Raw genomic sequence first — 26340 nt, forward strand, 5'->3', positions numbered from 1 at the left:
AGCAGGTCCGATACCAAAACAAGTACCAATAATCTGTTATCGGTACCATTAAAACAGTAGTCCTTCAAGATGGCGGTCTGGCAGACGGTTCAAAACGAAGCGGAGATTTATAAAGTGATTTCCTCGGTTTATTCAGGTGAAGGAGGCTGTTACTGTCTGCCTGGCACTTGGCACTCTTCACCGTTCTGCTTTCCGTCTGGAGTGCCACGGGGGTAAGCCTGGGCGGAGATATAGGCCGTTTTATAGGCCTGTGTGGCTGACATCCCCCTTCTAATCCTGGCGGCCGTGTTTTAAGGCGTTTTTTTTTTTTTGTCTGTTAGGGATGTTTTATTTGTGGGGGGAAGGCTGTGGGCGTGGGGGGTGAACTCCAACCATGGGCGTGTGGCAGGGTGGGCGAGGTGGGCATGGGGGGTGAATTCCAATCATGGGCGTCTGGCAGAGTGGGCGGGGTGGGCAAGGGGGTGAATTCCAACCCTGAGTGGGTGGCAGGCTGAGCATGGGGCGTGAATTCCAACCATGGGTGTGGGGCAGGGTGGGCATGGGGTCGAATTCCAACCATGAGTGTGTGGCAGGGTGAGCATGGGGGGTGAATTCCAACCATGGGCGTGTGGCAGGGTGAGCATGGGGGGTGAATTCCAACCATGGGCGTGTGGCAGGGTGAGCATGGGGGGTGAATTCCAACCATGGGTGTGTGGCAGGGTGGGCATGGGGAGTGAATTCCAACCATGGGTGTGTGGCAGGGTGGGCATGGGGGGTGAATTCCAACCATGGGCGTGTGTCGGGGTGGGCATTGGGGGTGAATTCCAACCATGGGTGTGTGGCAGGGTGGGCATGGGGGTGAATTCCAACCATGGGTGTGTGTGGCAGGGTGGGCATGGGGGTGAATTCCAACCATGGGTGTGTGGCAGGGGTGGGCATGGGGGTGAATTCCAACCATGGGTGTGTGGCAGGGTGGGCATGGGGGTGAATTCCAACCATGGGTGTGTGGCAGGGTGGGCATGGGGTGAATTCCAACCATGAGTGTGTGGCAGGGTGGGCATGGGGTGAATTCAACCATGGGTGTGTGGCAGGGGTGGGCATGGAGGGTGAATTCCAACCATGGGTGTGTGGCAGGGTGGGCATGGGGGGTGAATTCCAACCATGGGCGTGTGGCGGGGTGGGCATGGGGGGTGAATTCCAACCATGGGCGTGTGGCAGGGTGGGCATGGGGTGAATTCCTACCATGGGTGTGTGGCAGGGGTGGGCATGGGGGTGAATTCCAACCATGGGCGTGTGGCAGGGGTGGGCATGGGGTGAATTCCAGCCATGGGCGTGTGGCAGGGGTGGGCATGGGGGTGAATTCCAACCATGGGCGTGTGGCAGAGTGGGCATGGGGTGAATTCAACCATGGGCGTGTGGCAGGGGTGGGCATGGGGTGAATTCCAACCATGGGCGTGTGGCAGGGGTGGGCATGGGGGTGACTTCCAACCAGGGGTGTGGGGGGGGGTGCGCATGGGGGGTGAATTCCAACCATGGGTGTGTGGCTGGGTGGGCATGGGGGGTGAATTCCAACCATGGGCGTGTGGCGGGGTGGGCATGGGGGGTGAATTCCAACCATGGGGGTGTGGCGGGGTGGGCATGGGGGGTGAATTCCAACCATGGGCGTGTGGCAGGGTGGGCATGGGGTGAATTCCAACCATGGGCGTGTGGCAGGGGTGGGCATGGGGGTGAATTCAACCATGGGTGTGTGGCGGGTGGGCATGGGGTGAATTCCAACCATGGGTGTGTGGCAGGAGTGGGCATGGGGGTGAATTCCAACCATGGGTGTGTGGCAGGGTGGACATGGGGGGTGAATTCCAACCATGGGTGTGTGGCAGGTGGACATGGAGTGAATTCCAACCATGGGTGTGTGGCCGGGTGGGCATGGGGGGTGAATTCCAACCATGGGTGTGTGGTGGGGTGGGCATGGGGAGTGAATTCCAACCATGGGTGTGTGGCGGGGTGGGCATGGGGAGTGAATTCCAACCATGGGTGTGTGGCGGGGTGGGCCGGGGGGGTGAATTCCAACCATGGGTGTGTGGCAGGGTGGGCATGGGGGGTGAATTCCAACCATGGGTGTGTGGCAGGGTGGGCATGGGGGGTGAATTCCAACCATGGGTGTGTGGTGGGGTGGGCATGGGGTGTGAATTCCAACCATGGGTGTGTGGCAGGGTGGGCATGGGGGGTGAATTCCAACCATGGGTGTGTGGCAGGGTGGGCATGGGGGGTGAATTCCAACCATGGGTGTGTGGCAGGGTGGGCATGGGGGGTTAATTCCAACCATGGGTGTGTGGCGGGGTGGGCATGGGGAGTGAATTCCAACCATGGGTGTGTGGCAGGGTGGGCATGGGGGGTGAATTCCAACCATGGGTGTGTGGCGGGGTGGGCATGGGGGGTGAATTCCAACCATGGGTGTGTGGCAGGGTGGGCCCCCTCTCTCTCTCGCTTCACTTACTTATACCATACATTCCTTCCTCTCTCTCTCTCTCTCTCTCTCTCTCTCTCTCTCTCTCTCTCTCTCTCTCTCTCTCTCTCTCTCTCTTTCCTTCCTCTCACGGCCTTTGGGAGTGCGGGGAATACAGCGGCAAACAGGAAATGCATTTTAAACACAGTTTTTCAGTTATGTGGGTTGAAAAATACCCTAGATGTAGGGAAATTCTTTACATTTACCTAGATGTAGGGAAATTCTTTACATTTACCTAGATGGAGGGAAATTCCTTACATTTACCTAGATGGAGGGAAATTCTTTACATTTACCTAGATGTAGGGAAATTCTTTACATTTACCTAGATGTAGGGAAATTCTTTACATTTACCTAGATGTAGGGAAATTCTTTACATTTACCTAGATGTAGGAAAATTCCTTACATTCAGCCATTGTTTGCCACGTATGGAAACCACGCAATATCACTCAGTCTCCATAGAAGAGGGAGTGAAGCCCCCAACCATTGTTGTCTCATTACCCTGCATGCTCTCCACACCTCCTTTACCCCATTTTGCTTAGGCTTGCACAACTGCTTTGTGGCCCATACTTAAAAAAAATGTGTTGATATATTTGTATGTGGTATATTATGCAGGGAACTGTTGACTAAAAGGACGGATTCAGCGGCCCTCGTCTAAAGCCTTATGCAATGGCTAGAATTATACATTGATTTTTTTTTTTTTGGCCACCTTTGTCTGCTGAGTACCCCACAAAAAAGACCAAATTACCCCACTTTGGGGTAATTTACCCCAGACCCCTGCGGGCCCCATTACAAGGTTACATAAAGTTAGGTTTGAGTAGTTTAAATATATTTGAGGGATTCTTTGCCACATATGGACACATTGCAATTTCACTCAGTGTCCATAGAAAAGGGGGGGTGGAGAGGGGTGAAGCCCCCCCATTATAAGGTTAGGTAAAGTTAGGGTGAAGTAGTCTAGATAATTATATTTGAGGAATTTTTTGCCACGTATGGAAACCTCGCACTTTCACTCAGTCTTTATTGCAGAGAGGCGGCCGAGAGGGGTGAAGCCCCCCGTTAGAAGGTTATGTAAGGTTAGGTTGGGTAGTATAACCTGGTAGCAGCGACGGGCCAAATTTGTGGCTTTACCGTGTAGCAGCGACGGGCCAAATTTGTGCCATGATATAAACCCCAAAAATAGATGATACATAAACTGATCACAAATGCTTTGATATATACGTATTATGAAATGGTTTGTATGAGGGGTGATTTTTTCTCATTTTTCTCGCTTGGAGGGACCATTAAGAAACATGATCCCTGCTGCTACCGGGTTAAATATATTCAAGGGATTTTTTGCCACGTACGGTGTTGTGTTTGTGGCCTAGCAGCATTTGGTTACTGGTCACAGCACCAGCGCACACCTGTAATAGGTGTAGCTTGTAGTAACTGGTTATATCCCATCCTCGTGGACGTGTCCGTGGTGTCAGTCTGGAGGATACGCGTGGAGGCACTTAATATTTATTGACAACTCTACATTGCTCCTTGAGTCTCAGCGCCCTCGTCTGAGAGGAATCCTCTCCAAGCTACATACATGTAGCTCAAACTTACAATACAATCCTATTGCAGAAACATACAAAACTATAAAGGTATTAAATCTCCTATAAGGGATTTGGATTCCCTGTTATTATAGAGTTACTTTTTGGGGCGCCTACAAAGGAAACTTAACAGTAATGTATAACTTATAAATACTTCTTACTCTATTCTTAATCTACTTACGTATCAAACGGAAACTGCGCAATTTCACTCAGTCTTTATAGCAAAGGGTGGTCGAGAGGGGTGAAGCCCCCAATTAAAAGGTTATGTAAGGTTAGGTTGGAGTAGTTTGAATATATTTGAGGGATATTTTGCTATGTACGAAAACCACGCAATTTCACTCAGTGTCCAAAGAAGAGGGGGGGGGGGGGTCGAGAGGGGTGAAGCCCCCCATTATAAGGTTATGTAAAGTTAGGTTGGAATAGTTTAAATATATTTGAGGGATTTTTTGCCACGCACAGAAACACGCAATTTCCCTCAGTGTCCTTAGCAGTGTTTTTACCAAGTACAGCTTGATCTTGGCGAGTCAGTGCCTTGACCCAGTGTTATATGTGTTCTCAATAGTATGCCATTTTAAATTTGCTCCTGTGTTTACAAAACTTTACCATATACAGTATAGTAATTCCTATGTGGCCAATTAAGTGGGTCTCAGTTTTTGTCTTTAAGCTTACATGCATTAACCCGGTAACAGTGATGGGCCAAATTTGTGTCTTTACCGTGTAGCAGTGACCGCCCAAATTTGTGGCCTTACCATGTAGCAGTGACGGGCTAAATTTGTGGCTTTACCGTGTAGCAGTGACCGGCCAAATTTGTGGCTTTACCATGTAGCAGTGACGGGCTAAATTTGTGGCTTTACCGTGTAGCAGTGACCGGCCAAATTTGTGGCTTTACCATGTAGCAGTGACGGGCTAAATTTGTGGCTTTACCGTGTAGCAGCGACAGGCTAAATTTGTGGCTTTACCGTGTAGCAGCGACGGACCAAATTTGTGGCTTTACCGTGTAGCAGTGACAGGCTAAATTTGTGGCTTTACCGTGTAGCAGCGACGGACCAAATTTGTGGCTTTACCGTGTAGCAGCGACGGGCTAAATTTGTGGCTTTACCGTGTAGTAGCGACGGACCAAATTTGTGGCTTTACCGTGTAGCAGCGACTGGCCAAATTTGTGGCTTTACCGTGTAGCAGTGACGGGCCAAATTTGTGCCAAGATATAAACCCCCCAAAATTGATGATACATAAACTGATCTCAAATGCTTTGATATATATTATGAAATGATTTGTGTGAGTGATGTTTTTTTCTCATTTTTCTCGCTCTGAGGGACCATTAAGAAACATGATCCCCGCTGCTACCACCACCACCGGGTTAAGAATACAATTTGTTGACAAGGAATCTATATTGTTCTTGGTTTAGAATGATATTGTTTATCAGAAATTGGTAGCCTCATTTTGTACCCTTGATATCAATTCCAGTAGTAGTGAAATAAGCTAGTACTATCAAAGTCCAGCTAAGCCAGTGCTCCTTCCTCATCTAGAATAACATTAGACTAGTGCATTGTATCCACAAACACTTTCCCCCCCAGTGTTGTTACCTTTAATTTGTTCTTCGTGGGTGTCTTTAATATTCCATCTCATATAATGTTCAGTACTTTCTCCATAAATGGAATGGTAGTGACTTTCGTCTGTTGAATGCTAACGTAGCTGATCTTTCAGTAAATTAGCAACGATCAAGTTTTTTATCCATCAACTTGAAGCAACCAATTTACCAATCATTTGTTGTGTTCTTCATTGAATTCACTGAACTTGCTCCTCTTCTTGCATTTTGCAGCCAACAGTGAGTGCCGGGCAGCTGACGGTGGACCTGGTAATTACCTGTGAGAAGGTGAGGCAGTATCTGAAGCACACACACACACACACACACACACACACACACACACACACATACATGCAAGCAAACACTTAGCCTGAGACATTCCATGTACCTCCTGTGGTGAACTCACACCTTTGCCCTGTCTTCACACATGACTTGTTAATATCATGCTTTAAACCCATTATTGGTCTAATGTTTTAGTTGTCCTTGGATGTAAGGCAAGTCTTGCTCAGCTCAGTGACACTGCACTGAAGAATGAGGCTTGTCCCTTGTTTGCTTGTGTCTCATACTCCATAAATCAGGAACTTGAGAAGCTGCTTCCAGTCTTGTCTCAGGTGACTGAGTTCCATGAGGGTTGATCCTTCACTGGTGACTTTGTGGTGTAAAAATTGTGATTAATTTGATTGTCATGAAATGCAAGGTGCATAATCAAGTCACTGGAGATGATTGTTAGCAAGATGTTCGATACTCTAGTTTTTAATGGAGAAAAGATTGAAGGACAGTGTAATTTAACGGTAAAGCTTGTATCAAATGTAACGCAAATACTCTGATATAAGTTTTCAATTGAGGGAAAGCTTGTAAAATTCTCAGACTTGAATGAAGAATGAGTATGAATGTTTCAATGGGTGATCTTTCCCTAGATCATGAGATGTTATTTTTGTCTCCAAGGATCTGTTCCCATGCCTTTGGCCTTGCTCATGTACCTATATTTGCATGTCATTCTGTCCCCAGCAGTACAAAACAAGAGTGGCAAATATGATATGATGGAGATATGACACCAACAAGAGAGATTGTTATGTTAGATTAAAGATAATGGAAGCATGTAACTGTGTTTTGTGCCCAACAGGTGGGCACCACCCAGCCCCTCTGACCACAGCAGCAAAGACCAGTGCCATGTCTTGCCTGCCCAGTGCCTTGCTGTCATGCAGACCCTCTCATAGAAGTGAGTGGCTTGGCCTTTACATGTGTGACTCTAGCTGTGTATGCCTTTGCCAGTCTGTCATATCTCTAAATACATTCAGTTATTAATATATCTGTCTGTCATATCTCTAAATACATTCAGTTATCAATATATCTGTCTGTCATATCTCTAAATACATTCAGTTATCAATATATCTGTCTTTTGCCAGTCTGTCATATCTCTAATAAATACATTCAGTTATCAATATATTTATCTTCTGCTAGTCTGTCATATCTCTAATAAATACATTCAGTTATCAATATATTTATCTTCTGCTAGTCTGTCATATCTCTAATAAATACATTCAGTTATCAATATATTTATCTTCTGCTAGTCTGTCATATTTCTAATAAATACATTCAGTTATCAATATATCTATCTTTTGCTAGTCTGTCATATCTCTAATAAATACATTCAGTTATCATCAATATATCTATCTATATCTGTCTTTGCAGGAAAAAAAACCTGGAATATAAAAAACACTCTCTTGGGGGGTTATTGAGTTTTATTGTTTTTTGTTTTTTTTCATTTTCATTATGTTAAAATGTAAATGAGTTGAAAGAATCCATTACAAAGTGTTGGACTGGACTCTCCATTTCCCGGAGTAATGGTGGGAAGGCCAAAAGTCCGGGCAGGAATATACTTGTCTGGCACCCTGGGTCTGGCAGTGCCACACACCCGAGCACCACATATAAGAAAAATTAACTAAAACAAGCTATTTTAAAACTTCCAATACATGTCAACCATGGACAGTGACACCAAGTGTCTGCAATTTTTTTTCAGCTCCAGGTGCTTAAGCACACTGTACTACTGTGAAGTATTTCCAATGAATGTTTTCTATAAGAATTTAATAATGAAGAAACTTGAATGATAATCACAAGCAGCAGTTGATACCTGTGAACAGTGTCAGCAGCAGCAATGCAGTGTTTGCTGTGTTCTCTGCGGCCATTACAGGCAGTCCTCAAGTTTGGAGGTATGCAACCTACCTCACACCTACGACGACCAGGTCAATAATATTAGTAATATGTCATTAAGCAATGAGGTGACATTTTAAATATCCTGCCATGGAGTGACTTGTTTACTCATTGCTCCTGCACCCCTACAGCCCACCACTGCCCTCATGTGCTGGCAGAGGGAGGATGGGGGTTGGTTGGGCCAGCCCTCCCAATCATTCCCCTCCATTGCCTGTGGCACTCAAGCTGTAAGCACTACTCATGATACTCTACCTATAGTTTATAGACCTACAGTCTGCTATACAAGCATTGATCCAGCAGCTGCTGGTCTGCTAGCACATGAGGCGAGCAAGGGTGGAGTGAGTCTACCCAATTATCTCCACACTACAAGTCTCAGCTATGTTGGGTTCACCTGTTAGCCCACACAGGTGAGGAGAGAGCCAGCCTAGATAGTCAATCAGCTGAGTACAGCCAAAATGCCATTACAGAACAACAGCTCCCTCATAAAATTTCTGCACGTAACATAAAGGTGCACAATGTGTGAACTTGATTCCCTATGAACATAATGTTTCTCACGAGCAAATGTAAGGTCAAAGCGTGGCTGCATGAGACAACAACATACTGATATGTCCAGGCGGCGGAAACTGACCAGGGGACGGAATCTGATGTACGGCTGGACTTGTTTTGATGCCCAGATTATTATAAAGTGAAGAGCAGACACTTGATCCAAGGTGCAGGTTGGTCTGTGTTAATTTATACTCTACAGAAAATGACCTTTTGCTTCTCTAAACATGACTATTATTACCAATCATGACTGATTTATTTTTGAATATGAAGAATAAAAATGATAAAAACAAAAATACAAAAAGTCAGTAAAACCCAACATAAGGCGGTGGGTTGGGCTTAAAAGGAAGGATCATTCCCAAGCTTGTTTATATCAACACATCAACCAGAACATAGACTCGGGAGGCCACCAACATATACATAAATTAAAAGAAAACATGTTCTTTTAGGGAAATTTTAACAGATTTCCTTTTTTTTATGGGGGGGAGGGGGAGGGGGGTGTTATGCCAACCCGGGTATTTTTCAGTCCATCTCTGTCTATCAATATCTATCTATGGTTCTATATTTAATTATGTTCTTCATGTATCCATCTGTCTGTGTATTGATGAATGAATGCATCCATTTATATTATTTTTGTATCCATTGTTGTAATGTTGCAACCATTTTTACTAGTACAAGAACTTCTCTACTGTATGAACATTACCTTTCTCAAGCCATTTTGTTCACTGGAAAGCTTCACTCACCATGTTTAACCCTTTCAAATGAAGCTGCTTTTTACTCTTCTCTCCAGAGTGAGCGACATAACCTCCTGACTGAGCTGGTCCAGGAGGTGGTGGTCCTGCAATGCCTATGAGCGATGGGACAACAACCAAATCCCTGGCCACAGCTGCGCTACCTCACCTCCCACACAACAGAGGAGGACGTGCTAGTGTGAGTGTCCAGTGTAGAAGCATAATTAATTTTCTTCCTATTTGTAAGGAAAGAGAACAACCAAGTGCCAAATCATCAAAAAGGAAGATGAAGATAAAGTTGAATTGTCACAACATGCTCCCGAACAGACAGGAGGAGTTGCCAAAGAATCGTTACATATTAAAGCTCCAGACATGTTGATGCTTCCATCCTGAGAGGGTGTAAGCTATAAGAGAAACAATAGTAAGAAGGCCGGTCCAGGGTTTACTGATGAAGGTGCTGATCAGTAGTACCATGAACAGCACGGGTGATTTTGAATGGAAAGTTGCGTTTGAGTTGGTCGGGTCACAGCCAAACTAGCCTTTCGTACCTGTTTCCTTAGTGCCATTTCCATGTCTTTCTGAGTGTCAATAAGTACCAGGACAGCAAAATGGGATGTTTAGTGCCTGACGGGACAGCTTGGTGGGGTAACAAGAGGCGTGATGCATCTACCTCCCTTCAAAGCATCTCTGCATTGCTTTAAGAATATTCTGCAAGTTTAAAGCTGATGAAGGAAGACGTACAGCAGCTATAGACACCATACACTAGGCTGAAGCCCCTGTCCATAGCTAAGGGAGCTGATTGCTTAGATGAAAGGAGGGTAGGCCTTGGTGAGGGAGGGGGCAGGGCATCTGGAGCAATTCAATATGCAAAGTTTGAGTGTCTGGTGAAGTAGTAAGAAGCATGATGTCTGTTTCCTCCACTCACAGCTCACTTGGGGCCTTGGAGCTGGAGAACACAAAGGAAGAACAAACAACAGCAGACCTGATGGATCTTACGAGGCTGTTTGTGACAAGCTACACTAACTATCTAATCAAAGGTGGAAGATGAAGGACAGCAAGATGAAGAAGCGTCTCTCAGCCCTTCCTCTCGGGTGCCGGCTTTGTCAAACTCTTCATGGAAATTTGGTACGTAGTAGTAGGGCTCATGTTAGCTGGTGATGGAGGGGATGAAAAGTGTGGTGTGTAAGACATGCTTCACACCTTGACTGGTGAAGGCCAACAAGTGGAAGAATACCTGACCCAGCCATTGCTTCCTTCAGATATGAGCCTTTCCATATGACAGGTTTTCCTTTTCCTGTACAGATATTTTGAATTAGTTTTCTCTGATTGGTTTCAGAATATCCTTAACAACAAAAGTCACCAAAATTATATGCTCCTGCAGTGTTGGGTCACTGTTAGATGCACAAGAGTGTACTGAAGGTCTAACATGTGTGTGTAAGCTTACTTGAGGTGCTGTGTACATACACAATAGTAAATTTTTGGGAAAAAAATCATTATTTTGGATATATTATTACTGAATAACCTACTCTGCTATTCTCCTGCCCTCTGACTCAGCACTGACCTCATCATGCCAGAGACTGGGCATGCACAAGGCGACCCATTGTAGTAGCAGTGTTGTGTTCCCCAGTGACCTGCCGACCACTGTGCTGCTGATCAAGCTTGTGGAGGAGGGAGACAGTGCGATGGGCACAGTCATGCTGCTCAGCTTTCTCAATGCTTGGAAGGTCCAGGTGAGGAGGTAAACAGAAGCTTGGTCTTCCTCCTTCCATGCTCTTGTCAGCTGCTGTCTAGTTTTTCTTGGCTGAATTCTTCATAAACCAGTTTACTGTAAAAACTCTGCTTATTTGTTTTGTAAAGTTGTATATTTTTGCTTATTGTTCAATATATATTTAAGGATTTATATGTTTCCTTTCACTGCTTGAATCAGGAATTGGGATAAAGACTAATTAAGAGAGTGATGGCACTATTCTTATAAGCTTTTTTTTTTTTTTTTTTTTTTTTTTTTTTTTTTTTACAGGAGCAAGCTGCAACATGGACGATGCCTTTTCTTGCAATAATATGTTTTGGAGCCCAACACCACAGAGGCTGCCAGGAGTGAAATTTTTATATTCAAAAGTGAGAAAGATTTTGTGTTTGCTCAGTTTTCAAGTAGCCACTGCACAGTGTTCACTTTCTTGCAGTGTTTAACCCTTAAACACATCCGGGGGTCGGATCGGACCCCACTATATTTTCTCAATGGTAACACAGCCGCCTCATTGGCGCCAGACAGCTGTGATGCCTGATAGCTTTTCTGTTCTCTTTGATGTTGTCGATGTTGTGTGCATGCAGCTCTCGCTCTTTCCGTGTCCAGTGTAGAAGCGATTGCTGCCCGTTTCGACCCCATGTATGTGTATACGTAATACAATGTTGTATTACGCGAGTCCCAAAAATATATATATATATATATATATATATATATATATATATAGATATATATATATATATATATAGATATATATGACGGGTGCTGACTGTTCAAAATGTACATTCCCAATAAGCCTGCCAAGTATGGACTGAAACTTGTCCTTATAGCTGACAACACAAGGGAGTACCTATTGGGGCCAAAACCGTACTTGGGGAAGGGAGATCCACCAGCTCAAGGAAACCTGGGCCTGGGACACTGCCTGACGAAGGAGCTGACTCCGTAGACCGTATCATAACACCAACAGGAACGTAACTGTGGACAACTGGTTCACCTCAGTTCCCCTTGCAATCCTTCATATCCACCGTCTGCAACATCCCCATTGATGTTCAGCGTCCTAATGGAGCAGTGGAGCAGGCGGTGTTGTTCAATATCAGCTCCTGCATAGTACGGTGCAGGAAGTGTCCGCGGAAAGATGTTAGGAAAAGCCGCAGTGTGTGCTTTACTTGTATAAGGAGGCTTTGCAAATTCCTCAAATGTAAGTAATAATTTTCTATGAATTGCAACTGTACTAATGTACATTTGTACAAAAATAATCCAAAGACTTTTTTTTTTCACTAATAAAGTATCAACTTTTTTGACAGCTTGCCTCAGAACTAGCAGTGGTGCCAGAATGTTAGGGGTACATCAGCTGCATCCCACACTCCCAGGCTGTACTTGGGACACGCTACATGGGAGTACTTGCATGGGAGGGCCTGATACAAAATGTATTGTGAACAGGTGTATTATTTTTCATGAGTTTTGGAAATTTTTGGGGCTATCCAATCTAATACTTACTTATCAATCTTTACATATATTTGTTTCTCCAGAAACAGGATTAAGTTTGCCATTGCCCATGCCGCTTTTAGTTTGAATAAAATGCAATTTGAAGTATTTTTTTCATTTTTTAAAAGTTGGGGTCCGCAAGGACCCCCGCATGTGTTAGTGTATAATTTAATAGGTTATGTGTTTAAGGGTTAAATATATCCAAGGGATTTTTTGCCACGTACAGAAACCACGCAATTTCACTGTCTTCATAGCAGGGGGGGTGGTCGAGAGGGGTGAAGCCCCCCCACCCCATTAGAAGGCTATGTAAAGTTAGGTTGGAGTAGTTTAAATATATTGGACACACGGTGTAAGCTGTCAGAAATATGCAGCGCGGGACGTGTAACTGCAGTCAGTTGATTGTTAAGGAAAGTCCCGCCTGTCTGATGTGGTTTCTAGTTTTATGGATCAAACCTGTCAGTATGAAGTACATGTAACCATCACACTCCGAGAATCATCTATTTTCATCACTGCGTTTATACATCAGTGATAACTGATTACTGTCCAGTCGAGTACAAAAGACAATACACGGATCAGTATAACACATTATAATACACCGCCAGGTGTCCGACTGCTTGACATACATGCAAGTACAACATGTGGAGCACTATAACACGTAAGAACACAACTTCAACGGACCTTACACCGTCAGGGTCTATAAACACCTCGGGCTCTCGGTCGTTCGTCTGCCTCGACGTTTTCCCTGCACCAACCTCCTTAACCGTCTGCCCTTTGCCTTCGTACTCACCTCCCTCCTGTGTGGGACACACTCATGGCTCTGAACAAGGACGCCTTCAGACAACTGTAGGCCGGCCTGATGGACTTGGTGACCTCTCTGACCGTACTGTCATAACATTCCCGACGATAAATGGCCTTTGCGATAGTAAACCTCTCCCTTATTCCTTCCTCTCCACTCTTCCACCTCTCTCCTCATCTCTCTCCACTTCTCACCCTCTCTCATTTTCCTCTATTTCCTCACATCGCCAAACGGCGATAACAGGACGGGAAGTTTCCGTAAACTTTCGGGAGTAGGGAATTTTCCCCATTTTAGGGAGGGGGAGGCGGACCTCTTGTAAAGAATTACCTGCATTAGTTTAGTTTAGGTTATGACACGTTAGATTAGATACCTAACCTGTCCGCTGCGATTGGCACGGATTTTTCCTTCACTGGTAGCCTGGTAACCTGTACTACCAGGTCTTTCTCTGCCTCTGTGGTGGATAGTGGAGTGTTTCCCATGTGGTATTGGTGTGCTGGATATCCCTTCACTGGTAGCCTGGTAACATATACTCCCAGGTCTTTCTCTGGCTCTGTGGTGGATAGTGGAGTGTTTCCCATGTGGTATTGGTGTGCTGGATATCCCTTCACTGGTAGCCTGGTAACATACACTCCCAGGTCTTTCTCTGCCTCTGTGGTGGATAGTGGAGTGTTTCCCATGTGGTATTGGTGTGCTGGATATCCCTTCACTGGTAGCCTGGTAACATATACTCCCAGGTCTTTCTCTGCCTCTGTGGTGGATAGTGGAGTGTTTCCCATGTGGTATTGGTGTGCTGGATATCCCTTCACTGGTAGCCTGGTAACATACACTCCCAGGTCTTTCTCTGCCTCTGTGATGGATAGTGGAGTGTCTCCCATGTGGTATTGGTGTGCAGGATATCCCTTCACTGGTAGCCTGGTAACATACACTCCCAGGTCTTTCTCTGCCTCTGTGGTGGATAGTGGAGTGTTTCCCATGTGGTATTGGTGTGCTGGATATCCCTTCACTGGTAGCCTGGTAACATACACTCCCAGGTCTTTCTCTGCCTCTGTGGTGGATAGTGGAGTGTCTCCCATGTGGTATTGGTGTGCAGGATATCCCTTCACTGGTAGCCTGGTAACATACACTCCCAGGTCTTTCTCTGCCTCTGTGGTGGATAGTGGAGTGTTTCCCATGTGGTATTGGTGTGCTGGATATCCCCTCCCAAGGTGCAGGACTTTACATTTTTCTTCTGTGAATTGTAGCAGCCACTTTTTGTTTCACTCCTGCAGCTTTGTGATGTATTCTTGTAGGAAGTCAACAGTCAAGGGGTTATGAACACCCAAATTCTTTATTTTTTCTGAGGCAAAATCACTCCCAAGCCTCCCTTTCCATAGGAGCCGTCCAGCTGCCCCGGAGAGCCCAGCGACCACACCCTGCAAGACAGCCTGCTCATCCTGGGACACACAGCCTCACCCTTCAGGCAGGAGACTGACGGGTAGGTCACACCTGGAGAGAGAGAGAGAGAGAGAGAGAGAGAGAGAGAGAGAGAGAGAAATAGTGAAGATGTGTAACAATTAGCTATTGAAATAATGCATAATTCCCTTCCTTCCTTTCCTTCCTTCCTTCCCTCCCCTTCCTTCCTTTAACTCCCCTTCCCCATCATTTCCCTTCCCATCCTTCCCTTCCTTCCTTTCCTCCCCATCCTTTCCTTCCCATCCCTTCCCTTCCCATCCCTTCCCTTCCCTTCCTTCCCTTCCTTTCCCTCCCTTCCTTTCCCTTCCCTTCCTTCCTTTCCCTCCCCTTCCTTCCCATTCTTTCCCATCCCTTCCCTTCCCATTCTTTCCTTTCTCATTCCTTCCCTTCCCTTCCCATCCTTTCCTTCCCCTCCCTTCCCTTCCCTTCCCTTCCCATCCCTTCCCTTCCCTTCCCTTCCCTTCCCCTCCATCCTTTCCTTCCCATCCTTTCCTTCCCATCCTTTTCCTTCCATCCTTTCCCTTCCCATCCCTTCCCATCCCTTCCCTTCCTTCCTTCCTTCCCATCCCTTCCCTTCCTTCCCATCCCTTCCTTCCCATCCCTTCCCTTCCTTCCTTTCCCTCCTTCCTTCCTCCTTCCCTTCCCTTTCCTTCCTTTCCTTCCCTTCCTTCCCTTCCCATCCTTCCTTCCCCATCCTTCCTTCCCTCCCTTCCTTCCCTCCCCTCCCTCCCTTCCCATCCTTTCCCTTCCCTTCCCTACCCATCCCTTCCCATCCCATCCCATCCTTTTCCTTCCCATCCCTTCCCTTCCCATCCTTTCCCTTCCCATCCATTCCCATCCCTTCCCTTCCCTTCCCATCCCTTCCCTTCCCATCCCTTCCCTTCCCATCCCTTCCCTTCCCATCCCTTCCCATCCCATCCTTTCTCTTCCCATTCCTTCCCTTCCCATCCCATACCTTTCCTTCCCTTCCCATCCCTTCCCATCCCATCCCTTCATTTCCCTTCACTTCCCTTCCCTTCCCATCCCTTTCCTTCCTTTCTCTCCCTTTCCCTTCCCATCCTTTCCCTTCCCATCCTTTCCCTTCCCATCCCTTCCCTTCCCATCCCTTCCCATCCCATCCTTTCCCTTCCCATCCCTTCCCTTCCCTTCCCTTCCCTTCCCTTCCCATCCCTTCCCTTCCCATCCCATCCTTTCTCTTCTGATTCCTCCCCTTCCCATCCCTTTCCTTCCCTTTCCTTCCCTTCCCATCCCTTCCCATCCCTTCCCATCCCATCCCTTCATTTCCCTTCCCTAACCCTCTCTTCCCTTCAAAAACCTTCCCATCCCTTCCCTTCACTTTCTTTCTTCTTCTCCCCTTCCTTTCTTTCCTTCCCTCCCATCCCTTCCCCCCCTTCCCCTTCCCCTTCTCCCTTTTCCTCTCTCTCCATCCTCTCTTCCCCTCCCTCCCCTCCCCTCTCCTTCCATCATCCCTCCCTCCCCTTCCCCCCATCCCTCTTCTTCCACCCCTCCTTTCCACCCCTTTCCAATCCTTCTTCCCATCCCCTTCCCATCCCTTCCCACCCTACCCTTCCCATCCTCTCTTCCCAGCATGGCTTCAGAAACAAGCGCTCCTGCCTAACGAATTTATTAAACTTCTTCCAAGGTATATATAAGAACTGGGATGCCCACATTCCCAGTGATGTTATATACCTGGACTTTCAGAAAACCTTTGACAAGGTACCGCACGAGTGACTCCTTAAGAAACTGCACTCAGCGGGCATCGGAGCCAATCTGATCGCGTGGATAAGAGATTGGCTCACCGACAGAAAACAACGAGTACTACTCAACGGACAGCCTTCCGATTGGCTTCCAGTCACTAGTGGAGTGCTTCAAGGGTCAGTGCTGGGACCCATCCTCTTTATCATATATATCAATGACCTAGAATCAGGACTGAAATCCACAATATCGAAATTTGCTGACGACACCAAGGTGAGTGGAGAGGCCCTCACAAAGACCGACTGCGAAATCATTCAGAAAGACCTCAATCATATTACAGAATTGTCGGAAAAATGTCAAATGTCTTCTAATGTTGACAAATGCAAAGTCATGCATATTGGATCCAGAAATAGTAACCACACATACATCATGAATGGGAAACCTCTGCAGGCGATGCAGGAGGAAAAGCCTACAACAAAGCCAACACTATGCTCGGGTTCATAGCGAGGAACTTCGAGTGTAAAACGCCAGACGTGATGCTATCCTTGTATAATTCCATGGTAAGACCACACCTCGAGTATGCTGTACAGTTCTGGTCTCCTAATTACAGAAAGGACATTGCTTTACTGGAAAGGATTCAACGGCGGGCCACAAAGATGATTCCAACCTTAAGGGCTCAACCATACGAGGAACGACTCAAGCGACTCAATCTCTTTACATTGGAGAAAAGACGCCTACGAGGGGATATGATTCAAGTCTTCAATTACCTGAAAAAATTCAATAATGTCGATTACTCCAAATTCTTTGAACTGCAAACCAACTCAAGAACTAGAAATAATGGTTTACCCATTCAGTCGAGTCGATGTAACACAGACATTGGAAGGAGTTTCTTTTCAAATCGAGTCATCCGCCACTGGAACAATCTTCCCTCAGAAGTGGTAAATGCAAATACCATCAACTCCTTCAAATATAAAATCGACCGTCACTTTGCTGCATCGGGAATAAACTGAATATTGAGGTGCTGTCATCTGCTCCTCAATATCGAGGTGCTTTCATCTGCTCCCCAATATCGAGGTGCTGTTATCTGCTCCCCAATATCGAGGTGCTTTCATCTGCTCCCCAATATCGAGGTGCTGTTATCTGCTCCCCAATATCGAGGTGCTTTCATCTGCTCCCCAAGCCCCAAGTGGCAGTCGAGCAGGTTAAATCACACAAGCGGGCGACCTTATAATGAGCCAATAGGCTTTCTGATGCCTGCACTTCCATATTTCCATGTTTCCTTTTCTCTCCCTTTTTCTTCCCCTACTCTCTCGCCCTTCATTCCCTCTCTCTTATCTCCCTCCTCCTCCTCCCTCTTTCTTCCTGTCTTTCCCAGTTCTTGTTATTTATTCCCTAATGTTTCTTTCTCTCCCTTCTCGTTCTTCCATTCTCCCTTTCCTTCTTTCTCTCCCTTCCTTTCCCTCATGCTCCCTTTCTCTCCCCTCTTTCTGTTTCCTCTTTTCTTTCCCTTTCCCTTTCTTTCTCTCTTCCCTCACCTCTATAGTCATTTTCTCCCTCCCTCCCTCCCCATTCTACTGGTTTTTGGGGATCTAAAAATACAGTTTGATAGGTATTACATTATCAATAGCATCATCTTGTTGCATAAAAAAGAACTAGTACACTTTTTTGGGGAAATATTAGACATTTTCTCTGCCTATTATTCAGCCCTCACTATGATGCCCTTAAGGCGTTCAAGTCCTAGGCAGGAGGAAATAGCCAAGGCCTCCCAGCTGTTGATAAGTGTGCTGGGATATGTTACAAGAGTGAGGGTAGCATGGCAGGGAAGGACTTAGCCATGTTACAGCAGGGCTCAGGTTCAGGGTTTTAATGGTGCTGTTTTGACGTGAACAGAATGTACTGTCGTTATGGCACCAAGGATCAATGTTTACACAGTCCATTAATTCCTAACCTGATTTGTTGCAGGATGAGAACAACAACAACAACAACAACAACAACAACAACAAGAGGAGGAGGGGGAGGAGGGTGGTACACAGGAGTGACTGGTGAGTGTTCATTTATCATTAATTTCCTTGTTCCTTCTTGTGTTCAGTTTATTCCTACAATAGTTTCTTTTGTGATAAATTCTTTGCCTTCTTTTTTCCCATGTACACCTCCGTCTTCTTCCTGTCTCATTACATGCTACATTTTTTTTTTTCCATGTACAGCTCCGTCTTCTTCCTGTTACTTTCCACACTCCTCCGTCTGTCCCCCTCGTCCGGTATTGTTTCAGTGAACATTCCTTTTGTTTGTAGTGTGTGTGTGTGAGGTGGTGTGGCGTGGTGTGGGTCTGGTCACCTCCCCTAAGGGACAGGCAGGCCACACCAAGCACTGGCTCAGGAAACACAGGAAAACTCACTCCACACTTACCAGAAAAGGACAACACAAACAAAAGATTATTCTCACTATATAATTATTATAGTCCGTTTCATTCCCAGACCAGCACAGCTCACCTGAACAAATATACATATACTTTCAATTCTAGCAAACATCGTAACCACTCAGAAAAAGCAGAGAAAAAGTAATTATGGTCTTAGGAACGTTACATAGTGCCATTGTCTCTTATTATGATGGAAAGAGGAATGAAATGTGAAGAGATCCAAGGTGTTGCTGTGTTGAAGGCACACACAGGCTGCCTGGCCCACTCCTCTTAAAAACACGCTTGCCATTTTCTGGAATGAAGGAGTTGGCTTCTCTTACTCTCAAAGTTAAATTTCAAGTTAAAAACACAATTTATAAGCATTTAAATGTAAATTTGATAGTATCGTTTGCGTTTACTACACCTCCGAGGCCATATGACCGTTTCCCAATGCCACAAAGTAGATGAACCGGGTTTTGATGGGTGGTTTTCCATTTCTTGGCACCGAGGTCATGTAAAACTATCACCACCCTCACAAGACAGTTCATGGTCCATATTTATAAGCGTCTCTAGCTCCTATATAACTATTTTCAAGGCCACAGAATAGATTATCCAGATTTTCATGTGTAACTCTCCATTTCTTGGCACCGAGGCTGTGTAAAACCATCACCACCATCACAAAAGAGTCCCAGCAAGTTCTAGGAGAGGCTTTTCAAACATCCATATTATAACTGTTAAAAATACCTTAAATTCACTGAGAAATAATGCATACCAAAGACCAGGTTATAAATGTTTGTACCCTTTTTTTATTCCATGCCCAGAGGCAGGAGACTGTCAGTAGCAGGAGGGAGGGAGTTGACGACACAAAGAGCCTTGTGTGTGTGTGTGTGTGTGTGTGTGTGTGTGTGTGTATTTACCTAGTTGTGAAGTACAGGAAAAGAGCTGTACTAGGCTCGTGCTGTCCCGTCTCTATAACGCTTATTATCCAGTTTGGCTTTAAATTCATTAATCTTTTTTGCACACACAGTCTCCTCGTCAAGTCTGTTCCATGTTGTTATGCTTCTGTATGGAAAACTGTATTTCTTGATGTCTCTCCTACAGTCGCTCTTCTTCAATTTCTTACCATTGCCTCTTGTCACACTTCTGTCACGTACCACTAGGTCTTCCCTGTCCAATTTCTCCAATCCCTCTTGTATCCTGTACAATGCTATTAGGTCCCCTCTCTCTCTTCTGCTCTCTAATGTTGTTAGTCCTAATTTCTCCAGTCTTTCTTCATAAGTATGTTCTCTCAGAGTTTCCGGTAATTTAGTCGCTGCTCTTTGTATTTTTTCCAACTTTATAATTTCTTTCTTCAATCTAGGTGACCACACTAATGCTGCATATTCCAGTCTTGGACGTATCATCGATGTTATTAGTTTCTTCACCATTTCTTCATCTAAATATGTAAATGCTGCTTTTATGTTTCTAAGAAGATTGTATGTTTCCCCAGTTATCCGGTTTATATGTTTTCCAAAGGATAACTTGTCTGTTAAGATCACTCCCAGATCTTTTTCTTCAGTTTTTTTCATGATTCTTTCATTACTCAGACAGTAGTTCCCCGATATTCGTCTGCTGCTCTTACCAAACTCCATCACGCTACACTTTTCTGTACTGATTGTCATTTCCCATTTGCATGACCATTCGTTTATTCTGTTGAGGTCTTGGCTCAGGGCTACACAGTCATCCTCATTAGCCACCCTCCTCATTATTTTAGCATCATCAGCAAACATATTCATATAGCTTGTCACCCCTTCTGTCATGTCATTAATATAAGTTACAAACATAATCGGAGCCAGCACCGATCCTTGAGGGACTCCACTCGTCACTACCATCCAGCTTCATTTATTGTTCCTGATTACTGTTATCATTTCTCTCTTCGTCAAAAAGTCCATAATCCAGTCCAATATTGAACCACCCAGACCTCCAACATGATTAAGTTTCCATATAAATTGCTGGTGTGGTACTCTATCAAACGCCTCCTTTAAGTCCAGGTACACACAATCTGCCCAACTGTCTCTTTCCTGTACTATATCAATTACTCTTAAATAGAAGCTGATCAGATTAGTTACATAAGACCGTCATCCTCTGAATCAGAATTGGCTATTTGTTAATATACTGTATTCTTCTAAATACTCCACCCATCTGTTTTTTATAATTTTCTCACACATCTTTGCTACTACACTTGTTAATGACACTGGCCTATAGTTCAACGGGTCTTCCTTACTTCCTCCTTTATGTATTGGGACGATGTTAGCCCTCTTCCAGTCTCTCGGTGCCTTCCCTTGTGATAGTGAGACATTAATCAAGTGTGTGTGTGTGTGTGGTTTCAATGGGTTCATGTACATTTTTTTTAGGCTGTGTGTGTATATGTTATTGACAAGAACTAATCTCTCTCTCTCTCTCTCTCTCTCTCTCTCTCTCTCTCTCTCTCTCTCTCTCTCTCTCTCTCTCTCTCTCTCTCTCTCTCTCTCTCTCTCTCTCTCTCTCTCTCTCTCTCTCTCTCTCTCTCTCTCTCTCTCTCTCAATGCACCAATCAATGATTTCCTGTTCTTGTGAGAGAGAGAGAGAGAGAGAGAGAGAGAGAGAGAGAGAGAGAGAGAGAGAGAGAGAGAGAGAGAGAGAGAGATACACCACCCACCCCCACTCTCTCTATATATATCTCTGTGTGTGTGTGTGTGTGTGTGTGTGTGTGTGTGTGTGTAATCCTACCCCAAGGAAAGCCAAAATATTCAGGGATATGACCCGTGGAAATGCCTAAAACTCCTATGAAAGCCATATCAAATCTGTGTGTTTAGGTTCACGGTACAGAGGAAGGGTTAAACTACCACCAGGGTCACAAAACTACCCCTGGAAATGCCAAAAACTCCTAGGAAAGCCTCATCAATACATATGTGTGTGTGTGTGTGTGTGTGACAATGTTTGATAATATGAGCAGGCCCCTTCACCAGACCCCAGACGATGCAGGATCTTGCGTCAGTCTTTGAAGGTGGTGTGCCCGGTGCCTTACATTTGGTGATGAATAATCCAAGGGCACAGTAGTCTAGGAAGTCCTGCTGCGTCGCTCTAATCCCTGGGAAACTAATTACAACTGGAGATTTTGTGGCCTCCATGTAGTCGATGGGTGTAATGACGACTCCCTCGTTCGTTATATTACCCTCGGCATAGCCAAAGGCACAGTCGCAGGCCATGTAACTATAATGGGTGGACATAGCATTGTTGCAACACCAGTTTTTATTGCCTTGACCTAGTCTTCGGGTGTATAGACAACTCCCTTAGTTAGTTTACCCTGGATGTTAGCAAAGGCAGAATTGTGGGCCGTGTACCGGGACCAGGTAGACATGGCTCCTGCTGGCTCTTGCCCGGGGAGAGGCTAGGCGCACAGGTTTATCCATGGCCCTATCACATCTCCCTTGAAGCCACCTTACTGTATTAATATCTGGGGCTATTAACCATGTGGTTGGACCTCAGTGACGACAATAGTTAAAGACCGTCAGATGGCAGTGAAAAGTTTGACGCCACGTAAAACTCCAAGTGTATGATAACAAGTCTTTTGCCTAAACTCACAGGTAAACAAACAGTACCAAGGACATTGAGACTATCGCCGGTCACGCCACAAAGGTCTGGGTCAGAGGCTCAAAGGCTCTAGCAACCTCCATGCAACGCTTATTTTAAAGCCATGTACGTCTTCTGACAACACATCAACTGCAGCGCTGATGTTGTCGGCAAAGGAAGCTTTCAAAGGACCCAATTTTACTCTGAAGTGCCATAATGTTAGGCTGACTGCACCACAGACTATTAAGGTACTGGTATCGTCAGGCCCAATTGCAGTCTCATTTTCTTCGAAGGCCTGGTTGGGTTCCTCCTACCCCGGGTCAGTTTTGGGAGTGCATTCGGCTTCCCCAGAACGCAAACCCTTTCCATGCCCACCTGCCCGCTGCTTCTTCAATTTTGTCCCAGAGAAACACTCATCAGTACCATGACTATTAGTGCCGTGAACGACAGTACTTGCCAGTGTTGTTACCCGCGGCACGGCTTGAGGAATGGACGGTGCAGCGTTTCCAAACTCCTGCGTGTCCCCCTTTGCACTCTGCCTTCGGATCTCCCTGGCGTTTTTACAATAGTCAGCGACGTGACTGTTTCGCTTACAATAGAAACAGTTGAATTTAGGCTTTCCGGTGACGGATGTAACCACGGATGAAGTAGAAGCGCTACCATTATCAATTTTATCATTATTCTGCTACATATCAGCTACAGCGGGACACCCTCTCTTCAGCTTTGGTCTTGAGTTTGAGTAGGAAATCATGTAGTTGGTCATCGGGGTTGAAGACAAGAGATAAGGAACTCCTTCCACACTGGCCTTCCTTACATTCCTGTCTAGTATATATTAGTGCCTTTCATCGCTCGGCCTCGCTACCCAGTGCTAGAATCATTTTAGATATCAAAGGTGTTAGTCATTCACATTTATTCCAGTCAGGGGATATGTGGAAATTTTACTGGCTTGACCTGGGGTAGTTTACTGACTGGCCCTGGTGGTAACGTGATCCTTTTTTTGTGCCAAGAACTTGCAGTTGATGAGAGGGGCAGAAACATCTGAGAGCACTGACCTAAGCTTATGTTGAGTTATGGTGCCCCTGTTAGTCAGTCAGCTAGTTAATTACTTCATCCATTAGTTAGTTTATTAGTTCATTGAGTCATTAGTTAGTAAGCAGTCATCACACATAGTTACTCAGTTAGTTCATTCACTAGTTAGTTATATATAGGTGTGTGTGTGAAGGCAGTGCTGTGATTATTAAATTATTTAGGCCGGCACGTCACAGCAGAGGTCATAATAATCCACATGATAATAATCTTTCTGTACATATTCTCATCAATAATTTTCTCATAATTTTGTTGATTTTTTCCCCTTGTCAACAAGGGTCTATACTGTACATTATGGGGTGGGCCAGACTGTGGTGACTCTTCCCTCCTGCTGTTCATCTTCTTCTTCCTCCTTCAAGTCTTCCTTCCTCCATTCTTCCTCAATCTCCACACCTTTTCCCTTCACGTATGTTTTCTCCCCTCCCTAAAATTCTCTCGTCTTCCTCAGTTTCCATATCGTCTCCTCCCTTTTATCTCTCCTCCTCCTCCTCTTTTCACTCTAGACATCCTTTTATCTCTCTTTCCCTCAATCATCCTCTCCTTTTCCTCCTCCCTCTCCTCTCCCATGAATTCATCCCTCCCTCCTCCTCTCTCTCTCTCTCTCTCTCTCTCTCTCCCCACCTATAATCCTTGCCTAGGTTCAATAATTTCTCTCCCTTCCTTTCGTCAGCCAAAAAAATCCTTCCCGCACTAATTTTTCCTCCTTACCTTCCTCCCTCCTCTTTCGTTGTCTTCCTCCTCCATCTCCGCTCTTTCTTTACGTATATTAATTTTTCCTCCTTCCTGACGTTCCTTCTCTCTGTTTCCTCCAAACATCTTTCTCTCCTCCTCCTCCTTTCTCTTACCTCCCTCTCATTTTGTCCTTTCTTCCTCGTATGGTAGTCCGTCTCCATACATATATATCGGTTCCATGTTATTTCAGCCACTCAGTTCCTCCTCGGTGCGTAATATTCGTATGAGGCGTCTGGCCAAGATAGGGTTTAAGTGACCTGTTCTCGAGTATACTAAGGGTCGATATCTTCCCCCAGAAGACTTATAAAACTCCTGACCCCTTGCCTTTACCATATACAAGGTCTCTAATGCCTATCTTAGTTGGATGTCTTGTAGTTTTTGTAATCTTTGCTTTGGCTGACATAGATTTCACCTTCTCTGTTCTGTTTTTGTAGACTTCTGTGTGTTGCTCAGGCTTCTCCCATTGATATATTTGTTTCATTTGCTGTTTTGTTTATTATTTAGAACTTTGTTTAAACGTCTATTCTCTCATTTTGACTCCTGTCTTTTGCTCTCTCTCTGAGTTCACTTTTTCTCATGTTTCTCTCTCTCCTTCAATCTCTTCTCCTCCTCTCAACTTTTCCTTCTTTTGACTCCCTTATTAACTTCTCTTATTCTCTCCCTTTTTAATATTTCTTTTACTCAGCATCTCAACTCTTCTTCATTATGACTTACCTTTTACTCTATCAACTTTTTACCATTTTGATTCCTCTCCTAATAGCTTTTGTTAAGAACTTTAAATATCTTACCTATATATATATATATATATATATATATATATATATATATATATATATATATATATATATATATATATATATATATATATATATATATATATATATATATATATATATATATATATATTGTGCATTTTTTTGCTCATTTTGGCAAAAAAGTGCAAAAAGTAAGCCATAAAAATGCTCTTAAGTCCATTTTACTTAAAAGACTCTCCGGAGATAAACTGCTTTGGTGTCTGCAAAATAATAATTATAAAAATTTTTGGCAATTATTTATTTAATAAATAGAGCTTTAAACACATCACAACAGAGCACATTTCCTTCAATATGAGGCTGCTTCTGCATGAACCTGACATCTTGTTCTTTCTTCTTCCAGAGTGTGTGGTGTGTCGCTTGCAGAGACAGCGCAGGCGGACCAAGACGCCCGAACCTTCAGATGTTCGTTCAGCCGTTCGATTCTGCCGAGGGAAAGAAGTCATGTTAGTCAACTCTGATGACTTGTACATCTCTGTGGACTCTACTCTGCTAGGGACTGTTTTGTAAGCCAGTCACGGAAGATGTGAACTGAATCTGTACTATGAAGTCTTATAAATAAAGTTATGGGGCCAAATAGAACTATGACTTATCTTAACCAAAAATACAATCTGGCTATCTCCGGACGCTTTTAGAGGTAAAATTGACTTAGGTGCATTTTTCTACATTAACAGCAATTTTTGTCATTTTCAAGCTACTTTGAGCCATAAACTGATATTTTGAACATTTAAAAGCTAATTTTATTTATTTTAAAGGGAGAAACTAATTTTTGAATGGCATAAAACTACTTGTATAAAGTAAATATAGATTAATACGAGGGAATAAACATGAGAAATACTAGAGAAGACAAAGGGAACTTATAAGAGAATGACAAGAGATTGCATACTTAAAGAGCTCAAAAGTTATAGGAAAAGCAATGGAAGTTAAGAGAAAACATATGAAATAAAAGCCATAAAAACAAGACTTCTGAAAAATGAGAACTCAAAGACGATTAACATCACTAAAAACTGAGGTTTCTGGACAATATATATATATATATATATATATATATATATATATATATATATATATATATATATATATATATATATATATATATATATATATATATATATATATATCCTGTGAATGCACCAGACCTGTCACCCATACAGCACAGTGAGTAATATTAACACCCAGGATAAGGGAGGCCGACACATCGACAGTACCAATATTACCAGGGGTGCAGCGAGCTTGGGACGCGTTCAATACTGCTACCCTGAGAAACCTGATGGAAAGCATTACCCTGAGGTCAAATGAGGGGGTTAAGAGGCAAGGCTTCACATCAAACTACTAAAGAAAGGAATGGTGAATGTACAGTGAAAATTTAATGTTATTCCATGGGTTAATTTAGGGTAATTAAGTGGTTATTATGACGTTTATGAAAGGTAAA

General features: G+C 44.5%; 1 protein-coding gene and 2 long non-coding RNA genes across 4 annotated transcripts in view; 2 read left to right on the plus strand and 1 right to left on the minus strand.

Annotated features, from left to right (window-relative positions):
• On the plus strand, positions 1-25475 carry LOC126990953 (uncharacterized). 2 transcript variants are annotated; one of them, XM_050849582.1, is made up of 9 exons: positions 1-212; positions 5873-5926; positions 6762-6857; positions 9183-9322; positions 10051-10248; positions 10751-10853; positions 14519-14619; positions 18255-18334; positions 25252-25475. In XM_050849582.1, the coding sequence occupies exons 5-9, from the start codon at positions 10238-10240 to the stop codon at positions 25416-25418; spliced, it is 462 nt and encodes a 153-aa protein (XP_050705539.1). In that variant the 5' UTR covers positions 1-212; positions 5873-5926; positions 6762-6857; positions 9183-9322; positions 10051-10237; the 3' UTR covers positions 25419-25475. The 2 variants fall into 2 exon arrangements, with proteins under 2 accessions (XP_050705539.1, XP_050705537.1); XM_050849580.1 differs by lacking the exons at positions 1-212; positions 5873-5926 and adding an exon at positions 6118-6249 and having other exon boundaries at positions 10678-10853.
• Positions 12324-14490, plus strand: LOC126990954 (uncharacterized). The gene is made up of 3 exons (XR_007744952.1): positions 12324-13978; positions 14078-14176; positions 14276-14490. It is a non-coding gene; the product is annotated as an uncharacterized LOC126990954 (long non-coding RNA).
• Positions 25134-26340, minus strand: part of LOC126990955 (uncharacterized) — a 24218-nt gene continuing 23011 nt past the window's right edge. The window contains exon 4 of the long non-coding RNA XR_007744953.1: positions 25134-25305. This is a non-coding gene — a long non-coding RNA (uncharacterized LOC126990955). The remainder of the gene's footprint in view (positions 25306-26340) is intronic.

This window comes from Eriocheir sinensis, unplaced genomic scaffold, assembly GCF_024679095.1.
Source record: "Eriocheir sinensis breed Jianghai 21 unplaced genomic scaffold, ASM2467909v1 Scaffold229, whole genome shotgun sequence".
NCBI classification, from domain to species: domain Eukaryota; kingdom Metazoa; phylum Arthropoda; class Malacostraca; order Decapoda; family Varunidae; genus Eriocheir; species Eriocheir sinensis.